General features: G+C 56.9%; 1 protein-coding gene across 1 annotated transcript; it reads left to right on the forward strand.

Moving 5' to 3' along the window:
- Positions 1-26,125, forward strand: TRAVEDRAFT_110681 (Zn-dependent exopeptidase; the record flags this gene model as incomplete). The annotated part of the gene is made up of 10 exons (XM_008035233.1): positions 1-74; positions 6,437-6,851; positions 8,023-8,132; positions 8,700-8,804; positions 8,857-8,939; positions 8,980-9,076; positions 9,146-9,224; positions 9,254-9,351; positions 9,498-9,682; positions 26,016-26,125. The coding sequence occupies 10 exons, from the start codon at positions 1-3 to the stop codon at positions 26,123-26,125; spliced, it is 1,356 nt and encodes a 451-aa protein (XP_008033424.1).
- Between the last annotated feature and the right edge of the window lie 393 nt (positions 26,126-26,518).

The raw sequence follows: 26,518 nt of genomic DNA on the forward strand, positions 1-26,518 counted from the left end.
ATGTCGTCTATAAGTGTGCTACCTGTCGACCCCAGCGCCCCTTTCACGAGCGTAGATTCCACGAGGATCTGTATGTCGTCATTCTTTCTCCTGTTCTGTGCCCGCTAGCCCTGGTCTGATTGATGCGCTCTATAGCGCTTCAAAGGCAAAAAAAAGTTCTGCAGAAGAAGACTGATGGGCACCGCAAGATCGTGCGCAACGCCGTGGTCAGCGCTGTCGGGGAGGTCCGCGATCTCAGCGAGGGCGCACGCGGGTGCGTAGTCTTCGCAGACGCGAAGTTGCCCATCCGCATGCTACTGGTATTCATTTTCTCCCACTTTCACCATCTGTGGCATGTTTTGAACTCGCTTCAGCCGCCAGCAGTCGCTGTCCATTGTGCTGACTACAATTGAACTCTCAAAACGAAACCAGCCTCTCCCCCCGAACCTCTCTTGACGGTGCCTGTGCCCGAGGTTCGAAGATCTCGACCTCTCCCTCCTCCCCGGGAGACAATTATCCCCGAAACGGACGCCTCCGCTTCCTTGCTATTCACTGCGCGCGAAGCAAATGCCCTTCGATCGTCGAGCCCCCGAAACCCTGCTCGCATATTCGTTTAATCTTCCGATGATGTCTGTCCATTCTTCCTCGCCGTATGCGGCGCCCCCGCCCGCCTTGATACCCACCCTGGCCTTGACGAGGACGGCCACCTGCAAGCGCGATTCGTCGACGCACTTGACAATCTCGAGCTGCGCGCTCTTGGGAGAGGATGCCCAGCAACGGCATATGCGCGAGCGACGCCGAGATCGCCGGCGCCATGGACGCGATGTGTCGACGTCGCGGAACACGACCGCGCAGCGCAGGAACTCTGTGCTCGGGCGATTGCCGAAGACGACCATGCGCATGCGCGTATCGTCCGCGATATGCAGACCTGCAACGACCGCTCTACGAGAGCCGCTGTGCGATGGGGCGCATCTGCACCAGGACCAGTCTGGCGCGGGGACGCAAGGGCTCAGAACCCCCTCTGCCGACCATGGTCGTTGAAGCGTGCCGCGGTACGTTTCTAGTGCGTATGCATATTGTTCTTTGCGACTCTTGTTGAATATATTGCTTTCTAGGCGACCACGAGATATCGTCCCTCGCCGCGAGGGCTGCAAAGGGCGCGAAGTTCACCGCATTGTATGATAGGTTTAGTATTAAAAACCGCTTCTTGGACTCGAACGCTGATGCTAGATCCATTCTATCTGTGTCCAGGGTGATTACTTCCAATCTAAGGGATCTATATGCATGCGGTGCCACAGAGCTCTCTCTGTGTATTCGGAATACGAACATACCTTGCGCATTCCCCTGCGGTATGCACACTCCCGGAATTACCGCCTGCAAACACTGAACCTTAAGGCCCTTTCCCGGCGCTGCGCTCATGCGACTCGACGGCGATAAGGCTTCAGCGCTCTGACCCGGTTTATCGTAGTCGCAGTCTCGTGTCGCTTCTGCAAGCCGACGTCACTCAAGAAGATCTGTCATGCATCGCGCTGAGCGGTGGTACGGAAGCTGCAAAGCGCTGCGCGACCACATGGTCCGCCCGCGACGTTGTCCACGTTGCAGCCCTTTGAACGTCTCTTCGACTACCTCGATCCCGTGAATCTAGCGCACTATATCAGCGCAGACCTCTGACCTCTACGAGAGGCTTTCTCTGCAGCACACTGGTGATGAGATGATTCATGTCGCACTGATTGGTATATGTGGACGAGTTAGCGAATAGGCTTCCGAGATGAACTGAACCCTATGATATATGAAAGAAGCCATGATGTATCTGAAAAATCATGGAAGATTTCATCGAAGTCGCCGGGATCAGTAGTCTCGCTGTGTACGAGGTCCGAATGAACAGGGACGCCTGGAAGAGACGAAGCGATGGACACATACGCGTCCCCGTCCTGTGTGGCTTTCTCCTCTACAGCTCCACGTCCACCCGGGAAGCTCGAACTGCTCCCCATTCCTCGCTCTCCCCCCTCGTATACTCGTACTCTCTAATTGCGAGTCTATGCGCATTGTGTACGTCCAGTTTGATCCACCCCCAGGTTTTGACTGCTGCGAGCTCATCGAACAACCTACCAATATAGCGTCCAGTATCACCGGAATTGCACCGTCGCCGATCGTTGTTTCGCCCTCCATGGACTCCTGCTTCTTGCCCATCGAGCTATGCGAGAAGGTCATGGACGTAATCCCGGAATACGTCGAGTTTTCAGACATTGGCAGCGGTTGGCCAACGTGGCCCCAGAAGCCTTGGGACTCGCAACAAGCACTGTGCGCGTGCGCTCTTACCTGTCACGCATGGCGCGTCCGGGCGCAGTACCTCCTCTGGACCTTCCCGTCCATCATCCAAAGCCAACAATTCCCCGGCTTCAGCACAGCCATTCGGAAATCCCTGAACACTTCCACCATTTGCGGGCTCGCGCTAGGGAGTCTTGACTTTCTCAACAAAGCACCTGCTAGTAATCTCAGCATGGCAGGTGAACTCTTCATGCACTCTTTCCCACATCTGCAGATCTTGATGTGCGAATGCATTCGCTTTGAGCGTGGCCCCCCTCTCCGAGTACTCCGCATGCGTCCGCCGTTCTTCGACAGAATAACCTCCCTGGAGTTGTTTGGGTGTACCTTCCAGTCCTTCAGGGCGATGCTCGACGTTGTGTGGGCCTGCTCCAACCTTGCTACGCTGGTCATAGGAGTAAATGAGATAGAATCCAAGCACTGTTCTGCTGCAGGACTCCAGAATCTGTGCACCGCGGCAGAGAATCTACGAGCATGCCGGAAGCTTACAAGACTCTGGCTGGACACGAACACCATAGAGGCAAGCCCGTCATTTCTACTGCAAATTTTAAGATAACTCACATACTACTATTTACATAGGGATTCTGGAGCCCCGCTCACATTGGACTAAGTGGCATAGGCCGCGTGTTTGGGTATGCCGTTACGGAGCTGATCTTCATAAGTGCTCATCGTCCCGGTACGTGGAATTCCGCCCAGCTACGTCACATAGCTCACTATCTACATAACCTAGATGCGTTCATCATTCTCTTCAAGGATTCGTTTCCTGCTCTCCGCTCTGTCACGGTCTGGTTCAGCGGGTTGGATGAGAACCCGGGACTCCCAAGTTGGCTCCATATCATAGCCACAGGTCGTCCAATACCCGGCGTTCTGAAGACAATTGTCCTGCAGTGCGATCACTGGGCCCAGGGTCTCAAATGCTGTGGGCACGCTGTGGGCACGAGGGAGGAGGTGGGCGATTCCACACAGTGTGTTTTAGAGCTCTTACCCGAGCTGGAAGAGCTCGTGCTCCGTCTGGAGGAGTGCAGACATCCGGCAAGGCACGCTGCGTACATCTGGGATGTCTTGCCTGGATTGCGCAATGTCCTGCGGTTTGAGTATCGTGAAGAGGTTGATGAGGACTGGAGACCATATACCGTACTTCAACATGATGTTCCACGGCTTTTGGCTCAGGACACCGATTCGGACTCGAACTCGGACTCGGAATCGGAATCGGAATCGGACTAAGACCAGGACTTGGACTCACACTTCTGCAAAGATATCCTGTCTATACCATGACTTTTCTTCCTCTATGCTCACACATACCGCTCCGCCCTTGACTACCTACTTCGTATACAGTATCTGTGATCCTCCACTGCCACGTCTTCGATTACCAGACTCGATATTGACGACTTTTCCTCGATTACTCTTTATATGTACCCAGCCTGATAGTACACTATACTCCTCCCCTTTCTTGTACGATAGTCTCGGAGCAACATCGACTTATACGTTGTACGCTAGGATATGTAGTACTTACGTACGTATACTGCGCCTCGGATAGACGACGTCGGGCTCACTAGGTCTTTTACATTGCGTCTATATATTATGGGTGGCCTCCAAACTCGGAGGGCATGATGTTTCGGTCGTCGACCAATGTATCATATACACCGGCATACATTTACGGTACTATACAGAAAGGGAGCGCAGGCCGCGAGCACAGGACACCTGTGTAGTCTATGTAACTTGCACCGCCGCGGTCTGCGTCGTCCGCGCGAACGCGAGACGCCAGGTTGGCCACGTCCTGCACGATGTCTGAACTTTGAGGTACGTACCTTGATGTCGAATATTTCATCCGCGGCGACGCATGTGCGGCGCTTCGGGGCTTCGCATGCGCAGAGGTGTGCGCGAGCCCCGCAGACGTCGAGGCTCTTCCCTCCTTCTGCGATGGCGACGGAGCGGTACCATGAGTTTGTGTGAGATGGTGTACACGTCTATGCTCACCCCATCGAGGCCGAGATCCATCGGGCAACGTCGTTGCTCTTGGGATGGCTCTGGCGCGCATGCAGCACCTCTTGAAGGCGGGCGGGCGACGATTCGGGTGCAGATCTAAAGCGGGACTCACGTTGGTATTCTTATGCTCCTACCCGCGACGAGCTCTCGTAAAGTCTAGACACCCGGATCAGACGTGCCCGCGCAGAGAAAAAAACCCAAACTGGGTTGACGTCCAACAAGAGTTGCAGGTCGACACCGCATCGCGGGACACATCTCTATAGCCCTCTTAGCAGCCGTGCTCCGGCTGGCTTGTTGTCCCTGCATGTAGACGCAATCGGCGCGCGCAGGGTGTACATACGCGCACCGCGGACTGCCGGAAGGGAGGGGCTGGCCGTGCTCCGGGACGCACTTTGGACACGTAGGGTCCCCCCGCTCGTGCGCTCTCTGCGTCTGAAGACAAGGGACGTCTTCGCGACGTCCTCGAGCAGCGACAAGACACACCGATGGACCCACAGCGCCCGACAAGGGCGCACTCGGCTGGGTACCCTGCGTGTCGAGCCCGCCTGGAACGGGTACACCGGAAAGCGGGGGCGACGCGATATTCCGCCTGTACGCGTCCGTATTCGCCGCAGAGACCTGCCCTAAGTCCGGGTCCGCGATGTCCGTGCCGTACGTGTCGCGTACATGGGCCCATTCGATATTCAGTGCTCGTGATGTCCCGAGACACGCACCTTGAATGTGTGGAGCTTGTATCTCTTCCGTCCATTCGTCTGCGGGTTGCAGCGGATAAGTACCCCGAGGGCATGCGAATGTACCGTGACCAGAAGACAAGATGCAGAATCAGCCTGCAAGCCGGGCGGCGGCGGAGCAGCAGCGTCCCGGATGAGATCTAGATGCAGATGCAGACCTCCCGGCATTCGTGCGAAGGGAGACGGTGTGTTGAAGGTGGTGCATGAGCTAAGTCGTTCCGTACGGATCTGGGGTCCGACTATCGACGTGGAGGCGGTAGTGAGTGTGGTAATGAGACGATGGCGCAGGATTAGACGACGTACAGAGAGCGCCGAGAGACTGTACTGGTTCAGGAAGTGCTTAGTCATCGGACTGGATGTCTCCGCACCGTCCCAGTCGCATCTATGCACTCATTCAGCAGTCATGATGCAACGAAACACGTATCTTCGATGTGCAATCTTGGACTTGTCCATCCGTTTGAACGGATAGGTAGTCTGAGTGCGCGGGAGTGGCATTCTCTGACAAGCAGAACGGCGGCGGGACAGCAGCGTCCTGGGCTAGATACATACTCCTGCCATTGGCGCGAAGGGAAGACGATGTAGTCGAAGTCGCTCGAGAACGTGTTGCCGCAGACCGTGGATCGGTCCCTTTGGCCTACGGACATGGGTGAAGCCGTCGACGGAGAGGGGAAGGTGGGGTTGAGTGGACTGCTGCGGTGGTTGCGCAATAAATGAGGACGCATAGGTGGCAGTTCGTGCGTAGAGAGCCTGCAATGGCCCGGTAAGCGACCGTGCTGATCACGAAACATAGCGAGCAGCACTTCAAGCTTCCAGCCTCCAGCTCAAGCTTCGATGCATCCCATCAAAGCACAAACTAGATCAGAGCACGAAACAGGAGAAGACGGCCTACCTTGGATAGTATTCGGTGAATCTCCTCTAGAAATATGCACTGCGGGCGATGTTCTCTGCAGGAAGGGGCTGATGCGCAGACGGTGCGAGTAACACAGAGCAGAGGAAGAACCATGACCAGACATATGCACAGAGCAGAGACGCAGGGAGAGCTCCCAAGATGAAGACACAATCTGAGTATAGACCGAGGTAGCAGCGAGTGCAGAAAGAGAGAAAGCGCTTAGCGGAGACGCCTGCGTTCGAGCGGGGAGACGCGCGTCTGTGGGGAGCCAATCAGGACTCGCGCGTGACGTCATCGCGTGGTGGTCGCTGCGGCAGTTTCAGCTACTTGACATGGCTCTCTTCCATCCTGCGCCCTCCTCGATCGATTGTTTACGCATAAATCTCTGCGATTTGGACGGAGGAGCTCTCTTGAGCCGGCCGTCTTCGAACTGCTCTAGATCTCTCGACAATCCTGATTCGCCAGCGGCGGTTTTCTACGTGCTCTCGCCTCGATTACGGCCGTGGACGCCACGAATCTCTGGGAGGACCCCTTCTGCCTTCGAGGCCACGCTATGCAGCCTTGGAAAGATGCATCTGCTCTACAGCGCGCAGAAGGAGACGATCATCACGCTCACATCCCTCCGTATCAAGTTCGCGCACAAGACGGGCAGCGCGCGCCGCGAGGCTGTCCGCAAGGCCAACAGGAGCAGTTTCAAGCAGATTCACAATCTGCAAGAGTGTGCAAGGCAGCAAAGTATTGGTACACGTGTATGGGTACGTTATTTTTTGCTAGCATTCCTTGACCTCGTTTCAGCGATCGCTGAAAAGTGCACCGCATACAGCTTCACTCTGAAGACGAAGCCTACGTATCCTTTTGACCCTCGCCTTACGCCCCCTGCGTATGAGAAGCCTCAGTACTCTCCGCTCTCTCAGAAGAATTTTTGCGGGACCAGAGTCTCGGTTCCCTCGATATATCTTCCCCGCCTCCGGCTCCTCTTACCGTTATCTAAATCATGGCCGTACAGATGCGACATACCACGGGTAGGCCGATTTGGCTGAAGCCGCTCATCTATGTGACACACACCGTGTAAGCGCTGCATCATATGCACAGATGATGTGTTCGCTGATGCACGCGCGCAGCTCCATGCGCTTGGGCGTAGGCGACATGTACTCCTGCGCGTCTACCGTATATCTCCCAACCGCGCATGGTACAATAAAGCGGTCTGACTGCCTTCTACAGATCTCTGACAAGATACACACGTCTGATCTGTGCGAGCACGGTCGCTTCTGGCGGATACCGCCTGATGGGATGGCCCACAGATCTACGAGCACAACGCCGACTTCGCCAACGTACGTCTCCCGAGAGCTTTATTCCCTCGCGATCTGTGGGCTGATACATCGGATGTGCAGACTAGCGGCTCGCATTTAGGGTGCTGCGCTACGATCTTTCTGCAGTCGTCCACCGACGGTGTTGAGCGATGACCTCCCACGATGTAGACACGTACAGCAGTGAGTTTCGACGACATTGATGCGCGCGAAAAGGAGAGAGAAAGAAAGCTGAAACGACTACGTTCGAGCAGAAGGACGGCCGCCAGCGAGGAGCCAATCGTAACCTCCGACGTGTGACGTTATTGCGTCGCGGTCGCTATCTGCGCCGCCTCTCATCTCCCCCGGGCCTAGCGTCCTTGCACGACTGCACAAGGGCAAGAAGCCGCCCTGGGCTCTGCTTTCGAGTCGGCCGGGCCTAAATCCAAGACGTCAACACGGCTCTCTGGCTCAGGATGGTCTCCTCTCTCATCCAGCTCATATCTCACCAGGACTCCGTCGTCATTATACGTGGTCCCTCTGGCCCCCAACTCGACCTCTGCTACCTCCGCCGCATGCGTTCATACCACGACGCTCTGCAACCGTTCTGATTCTGCTTCCCAGTCGAATACCGCTAGCCTGGCACGCCGGAGGATACTGTCACTGGGCTCGCGTCTCTCGCTAACAGGTTCGCGCAGAGGATGGGTGACGAGCACGGCCAGGCCATGCGCAACGTCGTAGCCAGCGGTTTCAAGAATGTTCGCAGCATCTGCGACGGCCCTGCAAGGCCCAGGAGCAAAGTCTCAATAGGTGCGTGCGTCCGCAGATTCTCATGTCGCTGATACGATCTTTTCTTACCGTTGCACTGCGTTCAGCATCCCTTGAGCCCGCTTCAACCGCCGCTACTATTCTCGCCCCGTACAGTCTCGTCCCGACGTTTCTCGGTCGCCGGATCCCCGATCACTGAGGCAAGCATGCGAGGCTTTAATCTTCCACGCTGAAGTGCAAAAAAACGTCTGACCGCTTGTGGACCTCCAATAGCCCATGCCGACGGTGAGTCCGATGATTTCGTGTTGCCCGCCCAGAATGGAGGCAATTTCCTGGAACGGTGTTCGCGCGAGCAGGACCTGTGCTGTTGCTCAGGCCTGATTGCGCTGTATACGCCCCGCAAATATGCCTAACGTGCGTAGCGTCGTGCGCCGCGCGTTTGCTCAGCGCGAGTAGAAGACCATCTTCGCGCTCCTTCTCACCGCGAAAAATCACATGAATATGAACACGACCGTAGGCGCTGCGCATATCGCGCGATGGGCTGCGTTGAGTGGATACTCAACATGAACAGCTCAGCTAATGAGGATGCGCATCAAGGCCGAATTTGCCATCGTTTCTTGCATCGACTCGGAAGTCATTGTCGACGACATAATTGGGTCGAGCGTGTTGGCTGCGAGTGCGTATGAGCTCAACATCGAGCCTCGTAGCGTACACCGCGGAGAATGATATGGTGAGTATCGGAAGTGTTCTGTATCCTTACACCGTTGCTATTATTTCTAACAAAACAACGTTTCTTGCAGTCACCGAGGGCGCTCCGGAACCGGCCAAGTTCTCTGGAATGTGAATAATCAACGACGACTCTGAGTCGCTCGTAGCGCTGATCCTCATTCAGCTATGTACAAGGTGCAGCCGACGCCGCGCCGCCGGTCCTCGTCGGCAAGGGCATCACGTTCGACTCGGAAGAAATCTCCGGCGGTGATCATCCGTGAGTCCGATGTGTATCGTCCACGCTCAGCTCACACTGAGTGCTACCACATCGAACAGGGCATGTCCCGAATGCACGAGGATTCGGGCGGTGCTGCTACCGTATGCGCGTCCGCGCTGGCAATTGCGTAGCTTCAAGCGCCGTATACACGCGCTCCTTTCTCCGGCTGTCCACCCGCTCATGTCTGTGCTATCAGTATAAACCTATTTATGCTCACCCCGGGCACGGAGAACATGTCGCATCCTGTGGCGGACCATCCCGGAGACATGTCAACCGTATACACGGCGCCGGCACTCGACACGAGACTTACATTGTGTATGTCATGAATCATGAGCCAATCCAGATCGACAACACGGACGGCGAGGGCCGGCTCGTTCTGTACGGTAAGCCTATCCTGGCGGGGTGTTCCTACCAGAACACTCATTACCGGCGTGATGCGATGCACCACGAATCGACCGAGTTCGAGCCGAAGACTTATTGTTGTCGCGATATTCACTGGTCATGCCGGGCGCATCGTATGTGCAGAAACTGCTGAAGAACACTCGTAGTTCCATGGATTACGACGTTATCACAACTATGACCTCCCGTGCTGCACTCCTGCAGGTCTTGGATTGGCTCCAGGACGAGCTGCACGCCGCAGATCTGCGCGAACACTACCGCTTCTGGCGGATGCGGCTCGACGAAGAATACGACCCGCAACTCTACGGGCACAACGTAGACCTCGACAATGTACGTCTCCCCCGTCCATGTCCTCCGGCGATCGGCGCGCTGATACATCAGACGCGCAGACCTGCGGTTCGTGTGTGGGCTGCTGCACGGTTGCGTTCACTCCGATATCGCTTATCTAGAGTGTCGACTCCGCGGCTCGGTGGCCGGGGGCGCTTCGTGAACTTTATGGGGAACTGTCCCGCGTCCATATACATATGGGTAGCGGCTGCGAACACTCTTGCAATGAAAATTAGTGTGGTATCGAGTGCTGTTCGCGGCGGGCGACGAGAGGCGGTCCTCGCAGCACATGGACCACGCTGGAACAAGAATCTGACTGGATGGATAAAGTGACGCTGCAAGTGCATGTATAAGGCAATGCGTCTGAAGCTAATTAACGCGGTGGAAGCATCGGCATGGCGGCGCCAACTTGAGAGATCGATCAAGCTTGCACACTGCGAGGCAGTGGTCAGGTCCCGGAGATGAACAGAACCCTATTACACGAGAAGAGCGGATGTATTTCAGACATCTTCAAAACTTCAAGCGGCGGCGACCGGTAATGTTGCCACGTATAAGGTCCGAATGAGCAGAGGGGAGACTGAGGGAAAAGGATTGGACGAGATACACACGGGTCCCTGTCGTACTCCTGCTCCTCTACCTCGCTCTGAGGCTTCCGCTACTCGAACTGCTCCCCGTACCTCGCCCTCACATTTCACACATCTATACGCTCCAAACTACGCCCTACACCTGGGTCAGTGCATTTCCCGTACGTCCATTCTTCTCATCACAATCTATCCCAAATTTCCGCAAGCTCATCAAACATCCTGCAGGTACAAGGACTATTCCGGAAGACAGGCAACAGCCGATCGTCATCTCGTCCCCCATGGAGTCCTGTCGCTTGCCAATCGAGCTCTGCGAGGCCGTCATGGACGCACTCACAGACTGCTACGATTTTGGTCCCCCGCTCGGTTCTTCGAGTGCGCTAGGCTATCGGGAGCCCGTAGACGGGCAACGCGCGCTGTGCGCGTGCGCTATTACCTGTCGTGCGTGGCGCGTGCGGGCGCAGTACCGCCTCTCAACCTTCCCGCATATCCCAAATGATGCATTCCTCGCCCATTTCACCATGACCGTCCAAGAATCCCCCATTACCGCACTCACGCTAGGGGGCGAAGAAGTGCTTGATGCCAGCAAGGCAAGCGAGCTCTTCATGCGCCCTTGCCTCCGTTTGCAGCACTTCCGGTGTATCGATGTCCGCTTTGACCGCGGACCCCCTTTCCGACTGCTCCGCATGCGTCTTCCATTCTTCGCCAGCATAACCACCCTGCTACTGTGGAGCTGTACCTTCCAGTCTTTCAGGGCGATGATGGACGTTGTGTGGGCCTGCCCCAACCTCACTATGCTAAACATAAGTGCCGCCAAGTTGAACGTGCAGCCCTCTTCCGCCGCGGCGCTCCGGCAGATGTCGGCCGCTGTGGAGCATTTACGAGCATGCCAGAAGCTTACAAGGCTCTATCTAGGCATATACAGCCTACAGGCAAGTTCACATGTTCCGCCGTTCATTTTGAGACCGTTCATGACCTACTGTTTATACAGCCAATCTGGGGCCCCGCTAGTGCCGGACTAAGTGGTGTAGGCCGCGTGTTTGGGTGTGCCGTTACGGAGCTGTACTTGGAGAGGTTTGGGATCCGTGCTCACGGTATGCGGAACGCAGTCCAGTTGCGACACATGGCTCACACTTGAAATCTTTAGAGACACTCCGCAGCCTGTTGAGGGAGTCATTTCCCGCTCTGCGCTCAATCACAGTCACCCGCTTCTCCAACTTTGATGACAAAAGTCCGGAAGTGACTTCGCTCCACATCATAGCCGTCGGTCGCCCAATCCCCGGGAGACTAAAGATGATTGTCCTGGACAGCCTGCACGGCATGGAAAACAACTTCTGCTGCGAGCTTGACGTCGGCACGAGCGAGAAGGTGGTTGGTTCCGAGCAGAGGCTTCCAGAGCTTTTGTCTGGGCTGGCGGAGCTTACAATCCACCTCAATTTCTGCAAGGACACGGAGAAGTGTGCAAGGTACATCTGGTCCGTCTTGCCTGGGATGCGCAATGTTCTGCGGTTTAAATATCGTACGGTGGGTGGTGGTGCCTTGAAACCGTATACCTTACCGGTGGCGAAGTGATTATCCCCATTACTCACTCATCGTTTTCCACTTTGACTTCGTTGCTTCGATACACGCTGTCCTCGACTACTTGTATCCTTGCTTACTCAACACTACCCTCGACTGCTTCACACTATATTTCTCTCAGTCTGTACCCATCTCGATAGCGCGTTTCCAGTGTACACATACTCCTTTTCCCTACCTACCTGATGGACGACGGGGTCCCGTAGTCACTTGCGGTTCGTACGCATAAATGCATAGTACTCGGTGCGGAATGCTTAGAAACACAGACCGCACGAGACTCGCAGGGCTGTCCATACTGTGTGTCCATATTGTGAATGGCGCGGGGACTCAGGAGATGCAGTATTTTGGTCACGGGCTGAACAGGTACATAATACACGGTCATGAGCGTGCAATACAGAGGGCGCATCCGGAGAACCTGCACAGGACCCGGGCCAAAGACAAAGTACTCATAAACCTGCAGCCTCGCGGTCGCCGAATGGTCGAGGGCGAGGTTAGCAACACCACGCAAGGAGACCAGGTCACGTTTTTGGAGTTGAGAAACTACCTACGAGGCGCGGCAGGTGCCGCTGCGCATGTGTCGTGCTTCGGAGCATGGCATGCGTGGGGATGTGCTCGCGACCGACCATTCCTTCGGCGATGGCACGAGTGCGTTAGCGACAGTGATCATAGACACCTTCACGAGTCTGCACTTACCTCCCTTAGGGACGAAGCCCATGGGCCGGTGTCGTTGCTCAAGGGGTGCTCCTAGCGCACCTGTGGTCTTCGCGAAGTGTGGTGGTGGCCTGCGCGACCATGCTGGCCCCGTTCCGAGACGCGCGGAGATGCGTGTTCGGCGCGATGCGTCACGGTGCTCACATGTTTCCTACAACATGTGTAGGAAACATCTTGGGTCCTCACCCAGCGGCGTGCGCGAAGAGGTGGCCTTGCACTGTGCCCGTTACGACCGGGACCTACAGGACGCGCAGGTGCTCGTTGATCGCGCCGATCGCGCCACTACCAGTCTGCAGACCCGAGGGCGCATCAGCATGCGTGTATTTATGGTCGTGAGTATGGGCACGCACGGATCCGCCGTGGTATCTGCGTTCCGCCGCAGGCCCTTCGTTACGAACGGAGATGTCTGGGGAGGCGACGGAGGGCGTATGCCTGCAGCTGGTGCCGTTCGATGACGCGGCTACCCTGACGCCTGCGAGCACACATGCACCGAACGCAAAGACGCACGGGGCGGTAGCCTACGTACGCGGACGTCGGGCAGCGTTCATATATGCATGACCAGCAGTAAATTTAGCGAGACCGCGTGCGCGTACGGGGCACCTGGAAACCAAAGCCTTTTTCGCAGTCGTGATATCCCGCGCTCCAGCGAGCCCGTCTTCCTTAAATCTCGACCCAATCGATGCGGGTGTGTTCTAGTTGTGCGGACCGCGGACCGCCGACAGCGATGGAGGAGACTCGCGTGCTCCCGGACGCTCCCCCCAGACGGGACACCGTCTGCCTAAGATGTCTCCGCGGCGTCCTCCACAGAGATCGCATACAGATCCAGTGGCAAATGAGGGCATACCTAGCTAGGCATCCCGCTGGTCGAGCGCGCCGTAAGACCACCGTACCGGGGAGCGGGTGCGAAGTGATATATCGCCCGTGTGCTTGAGTATCTAGCGTGTGTGACTCGCGCAGTCTCTGCGTGAGTCGCCGCAGAGTGTGCGTCGCTGCCATCCGCGTATGTTTCGCATTTGGCTCCAGCGATGTGCAAAAGGACGTACCTTCGATGCGTGGAGCTAGGCTCTCGCCCTCCATCATCTCCGTGCTCGTCTGAGCGCAGGTGTGGCGGGCAGGTAGCTAGTCTGAGTGCGAGCCAGCGTCCTGTGACCGGCAGATTAGAGGCGAAAGCAGGGTGCGAGTAGAGCGGCAGTGGAGAAGCAGAGTTCTAGGCTGGTTCTAAAATGCAGAGATCCCGTCGTGGTTATGAAGCGAAGGGGGCGTAGTTGGGGAGGTATTTGAGAGCGCGTTGCGGCGCATGTACGCCGTCGATTTGTTGCTCTTATGTGCGAGCTTGGGCTCTGGGTGTCTATTCCGGTGACCCGTGGGCGATGCCTTTTGTCCTGCGCAGGGGATATAAGCCCGCAACCCGGACATAGATCGTCCAGCACCGGCTTCTACCCTTTCCACAGGTCTTCTGCTCACCTTGTTTGCCCGCTCATCAATGCCTCACACACCCCTGGATGACTTTAGATGGTAGACGGCGAGTTCTATGGCAAGTATTAACGGCGTACAGCCGGTCGTTTGTGCGCAGAAAGCCTGTGATGGCTCGGTAAGTCCTCACCCATCGCATTCAGAGTCGCGCGAGTATGACCTGCGGATAGGAGCGCACTAAGAGCCTCCTCGAAGCAACACCGACACCGGAGAATGGATAGAGGGGAGAAGACTTACTTCGGATATCGAGCGAGAGGGCGCAGCGCTCCCAGCAGCGGCAGATGTGCAGAGAGCGAGAGACAGCTGAGAGCAGAGGAAGAACCAGCGACCTAATTCATGCGCAGATTAGAGACACAGGCGAGAGTTCCCGAGATATGTAGGACCAGGGTGGGCGGTGTCGATGCAGGCTGAGGAAGAGAGAGCGGAGACGACTGCGTTTGAGCAGAGAGACGGGCGTCTGCGAGGAGCCAATCACGACGTCCAGTGGACGTCCGACGCCTGACGTCATCACGTTGTGGGCGCTGTCGTCTCCTCGAGTTTCTCTGCGCCGCCCCGAGCTTGGAGAGACCTCCAAGGTCTCTCGCACTCGTCTGCTCCCTCGTTCGAGCTCTTGCTCTCTCGCCAGCACTTCTCAGTCTTTCTACGTGCTTTCCATCCACCCCGGCTGTCCCTCTACTGCTTCCCTAACGAGTATCGGGGCCACGGAGCTCCTAAAGTCTGCTCTTTCTTCATCTGAGTACTAGCCCTACTATTGGACGACATATCTATTCTATGGCACACCGAAACCGCACTCGCGTTTCTCGCTCGGCGACAAGATCGCACAGACGAAGACGAGCACCGCGAGACATGCCTAACGATGCAAAGAGGTCCCGCGACCGCGTACAGGAGAATAGAGTCTTCGTAGACGTATTTGCAGACCTCGTGCCGCTGGTATGTCTTCTTAACTGTTGCGCCGTCTTCTGCATCCATTGAACTCGGTGCAGCGATTGCAGTCCATCTCGCGTTTCACCAATGACGAGGAAGCTTTTTGCGATCCTGGAAAGGACGTCGATGATCTCTCGGCCCCGCTCTCGTTTTCGTTTCCGTGCCTCATATCTCGCTAGGGCGATGTTGTCTATACACGTGCGCCTTTTCGACCCAACCGTCCCCCTCACGAGCGTAGACGCCCCGACGCTTCCGATCTTCGTTTCATTCTACGCCTGGAAGCCCTGGTACGACTCATTCGCTTTACGACGCGCCACAGCATACTCTCACTGCGCCTACGTCGCTCATGAGCAAGTCAGGGCAGAAGAAGGCCGACGGGTGCCGCGAGATCGTGCGCAAGGCCGTGATCAGCGCGGTCAAGAGACTCCACGATGTCACGCGGCGTGTAAAGTTCTCGTAGACGGTCAATCCGTGCGCTACTGGTATGTGTTATTTCTCAACCGTTGTGCTCTCCTGAACCTTCTCCAGCCACCAGCGCTCGCTCTCCACCCCGCTGACCATAACGCCATTCCAAAGACGAAGCACGCCTCTCCGTTGCACCCTCGCTTGGCGGTGCCTGCGCCTGAGGCTCGAGAAAGTCAAGCTCTCCCTCCTCCCCGGAGACAGCCCTCCATGCGCGAGATACCGTCTCTCGGCTGCTCGGGGCCGCGCGCGAAGGCATTGCCCGTCAATTCCTCCAGTCCTCGGGACCCTCAGGCTCTTGCACGCTCTTTCCATCTGGCGACGATGTCTGTCCCTCCCTCCTCTCCGTCTGCGGCGCCCTCGCCTGCTCTAGTACTCGCTCCGGCTGTGGAGACACCGCCCCCTGCGCGCGATGCGTTGCCTGCGCTCAGGAAAATCTCGAGCTCCGCGCCTTTGGGCTAGGACGACCAGCAACGGCGCGAGCGTTGCATTGCAGCGGTCGTGATAGTCACGCTGTGTCGCGGAGCACACGGCCGCGCCGCGCAGGCACTCGGTGCGCGCGTGATGGTCGACGATGAGCGTGCGTATGCATGCTCGTGTCGTGTGCGATCTGCAACCCAGCACGGACAAACAAGCACCATCGGCGCCTCACTGGAACCGCGTATGACTCTCTTGTAAGCTCTTCTACTAGTAGTAGGTCTTTCGATTGAATGGCTCTCGCAGAAGCTTTGAATATCGCACCAATGAAGTGAGACGCGACGAAACCGATCTCGCACGGGGTCTCACTCACTCGCAGCCCCCTCTGCCCGCTGCAGATGCCCAATCCATTCGACCATGAGCATTGAAGCGCGCCGAGGTGCTACCCCTGTACGTACGTACGTTGTTCTTTGTTTCTATCACTGAATATATTCCTTTTCGAAATTCCAGGCTACTGTGAGACACTGTCCCTCGCCGGGAATGTTAGAATGCGCCCCTGCGGGCATACCGGAGACCCACCAGGTGGAGTGTTCATAGATTGCGCCTTGTACTCGAGCGCTGACGTTGTATGCATTCAGTCTGTCTACAGGACGATTACCATCGATATGCAGGCCCTACGTATATGGCAGTGTAGCCACAGAAAAGCCTCTGTGTATTCGGAATACGCGTATACCATGCACTTTCCTCCCGCAGTACGCACACTCCCAAAATAACCACTCGCATACCCTGAACCCCAAGGCCCCTTCGGCACGGCGCTCATGCAACTCGGCGGCGGTAAGCCTGCAGCACGGCAACCCGGCGTACTGCAGCGTCAGTCTCGTGTCGCGTCTGCAAGCCTAGGACGCTCAATTGCAAGAAGATCTGTCATGCACCGCACTGAGCGGTAGCATGGACGCAACGAGGCGCAGTGCGACCACATGGGCCGCCCGTGGCCGTGTCCAGGCTGGAAGCACGTCAGGCGTCTCTTCGACCCCCACACTCCCGTGTAGGGAGCGCGCTATATCATCGGGGGCGTGCAGCGATGACGGGGATGTCGGACTGAAAATATCAGGAGAAATGACAGGGGCTCACACGACGTGTACTGACTGCTACGAGAGGCTTCGGCTGCAGCACACTCATGACGATGGGACGATTCATTTCGCATTTATCCGTGTTGGGGGCATCGCCGTTGTGACGGGACTCGGGAGCTTGATTGTATATGTGGACGAGCAGGCAAATACGTTCTAGAGATGAACAGAACCCTATCATGACAGAAGCCAGCATGTCTCTGAAAAATCATGGAAGTGTCATCGAAGTCGCCGGGATCAGTTGGCTCGCGGTGTACGAGGTCCGAATGAACAGGGGACGCCTGGACGAGAGGAAGCGATGCACACACACGCGTCCCCGTCCTTGGTGGCTTTCCCCTCACACACCTCCACGTCCGCCCGGGCCACTCGAACTGCTCCCCATTCCTCGCCCTCCCGCATCGCACCTCGGTAATCTCTAATAGCGAGTCTACGAGGATTGTGTACGTCCACTTTGATCCATCCCCAGGTCTCCCATAACTGCTGCGAGCTCATCGAGCAACCTACCAATATAGGGCTCAGTATCACCGGAATTGCACCATCGCCGATCGTTGTCTCGCCGTCCATGGAGTTCTGCTTCTTGCCCATCGAGCTATGCGAGAAGGTCATGGACGCAATCCTGGTATACGTCGAGATTCCAGACACTGGCAGCGGCTGGCCAACGCGGCCCCTGAAAGCTTGGAACTCGCAAAAAGCACTGTGCGCGTGCGCTCTTACCTGTCACGCATGGCGCGTCCGGGCGCAGTACCTCCTCTGGACCTTCCCGTGCCTCATCCAAAGCCGACAATTCCCTCGCTTCAACACAGCCATTCGGAAATCCCTGAACACCCCCACCATTTCCGGGCTCGCGCTAGGGCCTCTCGACGATGTTCGCCACAAAGTACCTGATCTCAGCACGGCAGGGGAACTCTTCATGCACTCTTTCCCACATCTGCGGTCCTTGGTGTGCCATAGCATCAGCTTTGAGCGTGGCCCCCCTCTCCGAGTACTCCGCATGCGTCTGCCGTTCTTCTCCAGTATAACCGTTTTGGAGTTGTGGTGGTGTAAATTCCAGTCCTTGAGGGCGATGCTCGACGTTGTGTGGGCTTGCTCCAACCTTGCTACGCTGTCCATAGGAGAGAATAAGATCAAATCGGAGCGCTGTTCTGCTGCGGCTTTCCAGAATCTGTGTACCACAGTGGAGAACCTACGAGCATGCCGGAAGCTTACAAGACTCCGGCTGGACTCGGGCACTATAGTGGCAAGCCCGTCATTTCTATCACAGATTTTGAGATGACTCACGACCTACTAATTGCATAGAAATACTGGAAGCCCGATAACATTGGAATAAGTGGTGTAGGTCGCATATTCGGGTATGCCGTTACGGAGCTGGTCTTCCACGCTTATCATACTCCCGGTACGTGGAATTCCGTCCACCTACGTCACATAGCTCACTATCTACATACCCTAGAAGTGTACATCAGTCTCTTCAGGGATTTGTTTCCTGCTCTCCGCTCTGTCACGGTCTTTTTGAACCGGTGGGATGTGAGCCCCAGATTCCCAGGTTGGCTCCATATCGTAGCCACAGGTCGTCCAATACCCGGGATCCTGAAGACGATTGTCCTGCGCTCCAGCCACGATCGGCGCGGTCACGCATGCTGCATGGAGGCTGTGGGCACGAGCGAGGAGGTGGTCGGTTCCTCACAGCGCCTTCCGGAGCTCTTACCCGAGCTGGCAGAGCTCGTGCTCCGCTCAGCCTCAGCCTCCGTCTGGAATATTGCAAACACCCGGAAAGGCACGCTGCGTACATCTGGGATGTCTTGCCTGGATTTCGCAATGACCTGCGGTTTGAGTATTGTGCAAATTATAAAGAGGACTGGAAACCATATACCGTAGTTCCACAGGATGTTCCGCGGCTTTTGGCTCAGGACACTAATTCGGACTCGGAGTTGGACTCGGACTGGGACTGGGGCTCACACTTAGACGATAACTGTGAAGACATCCCACTTACACCATGACTTTTACTTTACGCTCGCACATACCGCTCCACCCTTGACTACCTACTTCGTATACAGTATCTGTGATCCTCCTCTGCCATGCCTTCGATTACCAGACTCGATATCGACGACTTCTGCTCGCTTACTCTTCATATGTACCCGGCCTGATAGTACAGTATACTCCTCCCCTTTTTTGTACGATAAGCTCGGAGCAACATCGACTTGTAGGTTGTACGCTAGGATATGTAGTACTTACGCACGTATACTGCGCCTCGTACGGACGACATGAGGCTCACTAGGTCGTTTACATTGCGTGTATATATTATGGGTGGTGTGAAACTCGGAGGGCATGATGCCTCGGTTGTCGACCAATGTTTGATATGCACCGGCATACATTCACGGTACTATACAGAGAGAGATCACGGGGCGCGGGGCGCGAGCACAGGACACCTGTGTAGGCTATGTAAATTCCACCGCCGTGGTCTGCGTCGCCTGCGCGAACGCGAGACGCGCCCTGCACGATGTCTGGACTTTGAGGTACGTACGTTGATGTCAAATATCTCATATCGCATGCAGCGGCTGCGGCGACACATGTGCAGCGCTTCGGGGCATCGCATGCGTAGAGGTGTGCGCGAGCTCCGAAGACGTCGAGGCATGGCACTGCTTCTGCAATGGCGACGGAGCATTACCATGAGTCTGTGTGAGGTGATGTGCAGGTCTGCGCTCACCTAGCTAGGTGCCGAGATCCATGGGGCAATGTCGTTCCTCCGGGGACGCCTCTGGCGCGCATGCAGCATGTCCTGAAGGCGGGTGAGCGACGATTCGGGTGCAAATGTAAAGCGGGACTCACGTTGGTATTTCTATGCTCCTACACGCAACGAGCTCTCGTAGGATCCAGACACCTGGATCAGACGTGCCCACACAGAGAAAGAAGTATGAACCGGGCTTACGTCCACCGAGAGTCGCAGGTAGACACCGCATCGCGGGGCACATCGCTACAGCCTTCTTTGCAGACATGCTCCGGCTGGCTCGTTGTACCTGCATGTAGAAGCAATCGGAGCGGGCACGGTGTACATATGTATGCGCACCCCGGACCGCCGGAAGGGGGGGTTAGCCGTGCTCCAAGAGACCCTCCGCTCACAGGACGCTCTCTGCACACGTATGGCCCTCCGCTCGTGCGCTCTCTGCGTCGGAGGACAAGAGACGTCTACCGCGGCGTCCTCGAGCAGCGACAAGACGCACCGACGGACCCACAGCGGCCGACAAGGGCGCACTCGACTGGGCACCCTGCGTGTCGAGCCCGCCCTGGAACGGGTGCACCAGAGAGCGGGGGCGACGCTATATTCCGCCCGTACGCGTCCGTCCCCGCCGCAGAGACCTGCCCTGATCCGGCGTCCGCGCTGTCCGCGACGCATCTATGGGCCTATTCAGCGCTCATAATGTCCCGCGGCACGCACCTTCGATGTGCGGAGCTTGGGTCGAGCCCGTCCATTCGTATCGGCGTTGCAGCGGATAGGTAGCTTGAGGGCGTGCGGGCGAGCGACGCGTGGCCGGTGGACGCGATGCAAGGGCGGGTGGCGAGCAGAGCGTGGGCGGAGCAGCGGTGTTCCTATGACGGTCATTCTGCACATTTATTAATTTGAGCTTTTACTTTGAACTGACCGGTCGAGCTCTCTTTCATTGTAGCGAGAGCGCGCTTTCTTGAATTTTGCGAGCTCTCTTTGACTCTCGAAAGAGAGCTCGCCGCCGGAGTCCCTCGTTTTGGGCCCTATTAACATTATATAAGCATCCTGTTAGTACGGAGTAGTGATAAGACTAGTGTCCCATACAAGGGCACTGCTAAGGAAGATAGTAAATCAATACACGGTATAGTGCCGAAAAGCCGACGGGCGCCTGATGTTCGGAGAACCACACCTGTTATGTTTCCTTGCTTATAATCTGCCCGTCTTACTTCGCAAATAAGGCCACTTTAATTATACTCCATAGGCTGTCTAATACGACTCATACTGAATGGCTAATCCTGATGCTATGGAAAGAGACATTCACTGATGCCGGAATAAGATTCCGCAGAGAGCAGGTAAACGCCATCTATCATATGAACACAATATTTACTTCTAAGGCCTGTTGGCGTAGTGGTTTAATGCATTTGCCCCTTTTCGTGGCTCCTGGGTTCAATCCCGGTCATGGTCGTTTAATTTTCACTGCGTTTTCATTACCATTTATGGTAGTTTATGTCAGTTTTTCTGACTAAGCAGCGAAATCCCCAGAGGCTGAGTCCGTACAAAGAGAGCGCGCTGTGCCCGTTCAAAGAGCGCGCTGAAAAATTACGGAGAGTGCTTAAAATATTTAATGTGCAGATTGACCGTCATATGTTCCCGGATGGATACAGATTGCAGATCAGTCGCCGTTCGTGTGAAGGGAAGACGGTGTAGTCGGCGGTGGTTGAGAGCGCATCGTAGCGAAAGCATAAGCAAAGTCGTTCTGTACGGGTATAGGGTTCTACTAGCGTCGTATGCTAGTACGCTAATGTAACGATGGCGCGGAATTGGACGTACCGCCAGTGGTGAGTGCGCGAAGAGACTGTGATGGCTCATTAAGTCCTCAGTCATCGGACTGGAGGTCTCCGCACCGTCCGTGTCGCATCTACGTGGCCATTCGGCGCCCATGACGCCGCCCAAAGCACGTACCGTCGATGCGCAGAGCCTGCGTCTTGGTCTTCCGTTTCAGCGGGTGGGTAGCCTAGGTGTGTGCTGAGAGAAACCTGTGAGCAGCAGGCGAGATGCAGAGGCAGGCGGCAAGTAGAGCGGCCGGGTAAGTAATAGCAGCGTTTTGGGCTGGATTGAGAGTCCCGTCATGCGTGCGAAGGGAAAACGATGCAGTCGATGGCACTCGAGAGCGTTCATAACCCGAATTAGTCCATCCGGATTTGTATCAGACTGTCGACGGCGAGGGGGAGGCAGCGGTGAGTGCGGTGTTGTGATAATGGTGCATGTATGGAGAACGTACAACCGGTCGTTTGTGTGCAGAGAGCCTGCGATGGCTTGGTCTCCGGTTCCCCCGGTAACACCATCCAATTGAATGTCATGCCAATAAAGTGCCCAGAAGGTAGCGTTTTGATGAGCCTATAACATCGACGACGAGAGGGGAGCGCGGACGAAGGAGGACGTACGTTCGACATCGGGTGAGGGTAGACGCGTAGATCAGATGAGTGATAGAGAGTATGTACCTGTAGAGACGCTATTGGAAGTACTTTTGTTGAGGATTGCGGGGCGTCGCGGCAAGGCCAGACGCACCGCGAGGTGCGATCGTCTCAGCGTGGGCTGGACGTCGCGCCGTGAGGGCAAAAGCGCTCGCAGCGGGAGCTGGGGCGCTTGGTTATGTCGCGCAGAGGCGCGACTTCCGTTTATAGTATCCGACTTCCTCTTTACAGTCAGCGCCTACCGCGTGTCGTATGTTTTCGCTCCTCTGTTTCGTTCCTCCACTCGCGCAAGGTCGCGCCTGGAGCGCGACGGCGCGGGGGTCTACACGCTCTTTGTTTACACATGTTAACGCAATTTTCTGGGTCGTCTCGCTGGCGACCACCCTCGCTCACCTCACACGTTCATTCCCGACTGTGTGAGGTGAGCTCGTTATTCTCTTTCTTTATGTTCCGGAACAGACTCACTTACATAGTTACGCAGATCTGACTGATCTGCGTTCTTAGCTCGCTTCCACCCGCTCGCCGTCTGCATAACCTTAAAAACTTTTCATGCGTTGCACTTGGTGAATGCACGGTGTCGATGCAGAGAGAGTGGAGACGGCTGCGTGCGAGGCTGCGAGCAGGCAGGCGTCTGCTAGGAGCCAATCAGCGGGCAGGACGTCTGACGCGTGACGTCATTGCGTCGTGGTTGCGCGGCTGTGGCGTTTGCCTGCTCGCCTCTGCTCGCTCGTCCTCGTCTCTTGCAAACGTCGTCGTCGTAGTTCTCCTCTCTCTCAGTCAACCCCTGCCATCACTGACACGCGAGTGGACGTTACCAATTCCCGGGATTCGTACTAGCCTCTGCTCTCCGGTTCAAGCGTGGTAGTAGCCTCAGCACAAATCATCTGTTCAGTGACGCTCCGAAGGAGGAGACGGCCACGAAACTCGCGTCTCTAGGCGAAAAATTCACGCACAATAAACGTCTACGGTCTTGGAGAGGGCGTGTAGCTGGGTAGGGGCGTATTGGTAGACGCGTCTGAGAACCCACGCATTTCTGGTCTGTCTTCTTTTACCAGTCGCACCGCTCGCGGAAGCCTTCCTCGAGATGTGAGCGATCATTAACATCTCTCCACCCCTCGTGGCTCTTATCCTCCTTCTGCGTCTTCAAGTTCACCACCGCTCCGAATGCCACACCACTCGCTCGTCGGCACAGGTATCGCTCGGAATTGAAGGATCGCTCTCAGTTTACAAGTTCCTTGTCTACAAGTTCCTGCAGCTATCTATTCTCATCTCGCTGCCCACCACCTCACCCGAAAAACGAAGCCCGCGTTCCGATCCGACCCCCGTCTGCGCATGCGGCAGGTCCAAGCCCTTTGCCCACTCCTTCAGCTATCTGCGTGCCCACCCAGCGCACACGTAGCCCCGTGTGCCGCCTGCCCACAACCGTCTGACGCAGAGGGTCGGTCTGTTCTATGCAGTACATTTATTCCGCTCGCCGCTCCTACCAATATCCTGATTATTGACTCCATGCAGATGCGGTTTACTATAGATCGACCGCGTTGAAGCAGATTGCGCTCTTCGACCTCGCGACGCCCACCGGGTAAGCCACACGCCATGGACCTACAGGAACGATACGCTGAAGGAGACGCATAGGTCCATGGACTTCACCGCAATCACGGTACGCGCCTCCACTACCAGCTGCCCGAACTGGATCCCCAACCACCCGTCTCGCAGAACCGGAATTTGCTCTGGGATGAGCGGCAGGTCCGCATGGACACGCTCGCATCCCCCGAATGCTGCTCGGCGAAAACGACCTGCAGGAAACACTACGGGCTCAGATCTAGCGACCGTACGTTCCCGTCGTCTTTGGTTCCCCGCGTGCTGCTTTCTCATGCGCGGGATACGTAAGCGGACGGCTTGCGCGCGAGGCGCTGCACTGCTGCGTTGTCCCTGGAGTCGCGCGTCGCGGGTGCTGAGCCTGCCACTCTGTGCACGCACCTGAACATCGCGGGGTCGATGGAGGTCCGTGCACGTTCGCAAAATAACTCCGTCGATGGCTGATCAGGTATACCCTCCGGACTCTGAAGCTTCCACTCCGTCTACCTTCCTAGTCTCGGCATGACGCCTCCGTTCTATGGCGTCCAAGAAGAGGAGACGCCGCGGCCGCATATTGTGAGCATATTCTTATGATCGTCGCACTACCGCCCGCGAAACACCCATCCAACTCGCTTCAGCTGTCTCTACCCATCTCACGGCCTACAAACTGAGCCTCAATACGAGGCCCTCCATTGGGCCCATCTGTCAGATTGTTCCTTGAAGACTCGACCTCTCCTACCCCCTCTTTCCGGAAGAGGCCCATAGCGCATAGGGTGAGTGCCATAGATTTTTGTTGCCTCGAACCATGGTATCTGCGAAAGGAGGTCCGAGATGTAGTGTCGAGCGCTTGGTTTCCGTAAGTCCGCATGCTCCTGCAGATACGTGCAACGCGCATATCGGCGCGTGCCCTGCGTGTTCCCCAGCGGAAGTAAAAAGCACGCATTCCCTGCTCTCTCCCGACGTACGGTGGGCTACGCTGAGCGGTATGATTCACGTCGGGACGGCGGGTTAAAGTCCCAGGATGCGGTCGATTTGGTATAATCCGGTCTTTCTGGGGGCGTGTGCCTCGTCGTGTTCGTGCAGGTGTGTGTCATGGAACGCCGCGCACCATGCGCTTCCCCGCGCCCGAGCTCTGAGCTGACGACGGTGGGCAGGCTCGCACGGAGGTTGTCACTTCGTTGGCGAGTGCGTCCAGGTTGACCCGGGAGGACACTCCGTCGAGCCTTCGTCCGTAACCCGTAAAGTCTGGTAGTGCCGTTGACACCTTCGTTTCGTAACGAACGCACCGTTGCGTGGGGCATTTCCGTCGCGTGCGATGCTGCTGCCGTATGCACGCCCGCGCTGGCACCCGCGCAGCGTCATATCGCGTACGCATGCGATCCGTTGTCCGCCTGTCATGCGCGCACGTCTGCTGTCAGCGTTTACCTGGCCGTGCTGCCCCCGCTCGGCGAAGACGCCTGGAGACGTGTTAGGCGCGTGCGATGGACCGACGTCTCGTGTGCAGTGAGTGGCAAATCCGTCGAGAGCGACGGCACCGACGCTGAGGGCCGGCGAGTTCTGTCCGGTGAGTGCGTCTCGGCTGTCGCTCCTGCCCATATTTTCATCATCGGTGCACGGATGTAGCTTACTACGGGTTTTCCAGAGCTCACGTTCAAGCCGAGGAGGCCTCCCGGCGTGTGCCTCCGGTGCCCCTGCGGAGTGCAGCATACGCGCTGACGAAGAGCGAGGCGAGTCAGGGCGTGCACGCATGCGCTGGGTTTGTAGAAGCTGGTTGCCCCGTACGACACCAGCGGCTGCGGCCGCCTGCAGGCGTACGACGCGGGGCCCGCAAGGCGGAGGGTACTGTACCTGCCCGACCAATCCGGCGGGGGGTTTGGGGTGTGACCGCCGGTCCCGAACCGGCGCGAACGCAAAAAGCGGCGCGAACCGGCCGCGACTGTGACCATCCGTGCCACAAAGCGGTGCGACGGCCCCGCAGGGCGGCCGGGGCAGCGATTTTTGAGTGTGACCGGCCGCGAGATACGGCCTGGAGCGGCGGGACCCGTTGTGACCCCGGACAACTGCCTAAATGCGGGGCGGCGGGGGTCCTTGTGACCTGTGACCCGCCGGATTGGTCGGGCAGGTACAGTATGCTCGATACGTCGGCGCCGAGCGTACGTGTCTGCGTTATCAGCCGCTCGAAGTATAACTCTGACCCCTCGTCTGGCAGCACTCGGACTCGCTCTGGGGACAGCTGCAAGCCGCAGGTCCGCATGCGCACGACTGCACCTCCGTCCCCTTCATACTTGTGTTTCCTCATTCTATGTTGTCACACTCGGTATAGATAGACGGACGGCGCATGTGCGGGGGTGCTGCACTGCTGCGTTGTTTCTCACGTCGTTCTTCGAGGGTGTCCAGCCCGTGCACGACACGGACGAGCCCGCCATGTGGTAGACGCATCTAGATACCGCGAGAGTGATGGAGGTACGTGCACGGTCAGGACGGCGGCGCCCTCGTGAAGTCTATCTCGAGACTAACGTCATATTGCATCGCACACAGATAGTAAAGCTACTCCCGCCTCATCGCGCCGGCACACTCCACGAGCGGCGGCATGCAGAGCGCATGTGCGTCGCGACGGGCGGGTACCGTGCGAGCGCACGATCGCTCCGGCGTGCGGGAACTCGGTGCTCAACTCTGGAGTGGTAGCGGTGAGAAGCGTAGGTCCCAGCATCAGCTCGCTGCGAGTTACTCTGTCTGACAGGTGAAGCGGATCTCTTGGACGGAGGCGATAAAAACCTCAGCACTACGGTGGGACTGGAGAGCATGACCTGCCCGCGCACGAGACGA

This window comes from Trametes versicolor, assembly GCF_000271585.1.
Source record: "Trametes versicolor FP-101664 SS1 unplaced genomic scaffold TRAVEscaffold_1, whole genome shotgun sequence".
Lineage (NCBI taxonomy): Eukaryota > Fungi > Basidiomycota > Agaricomycetes > Polyporales > Polyporaceae > Trametes > Trametes versicolor.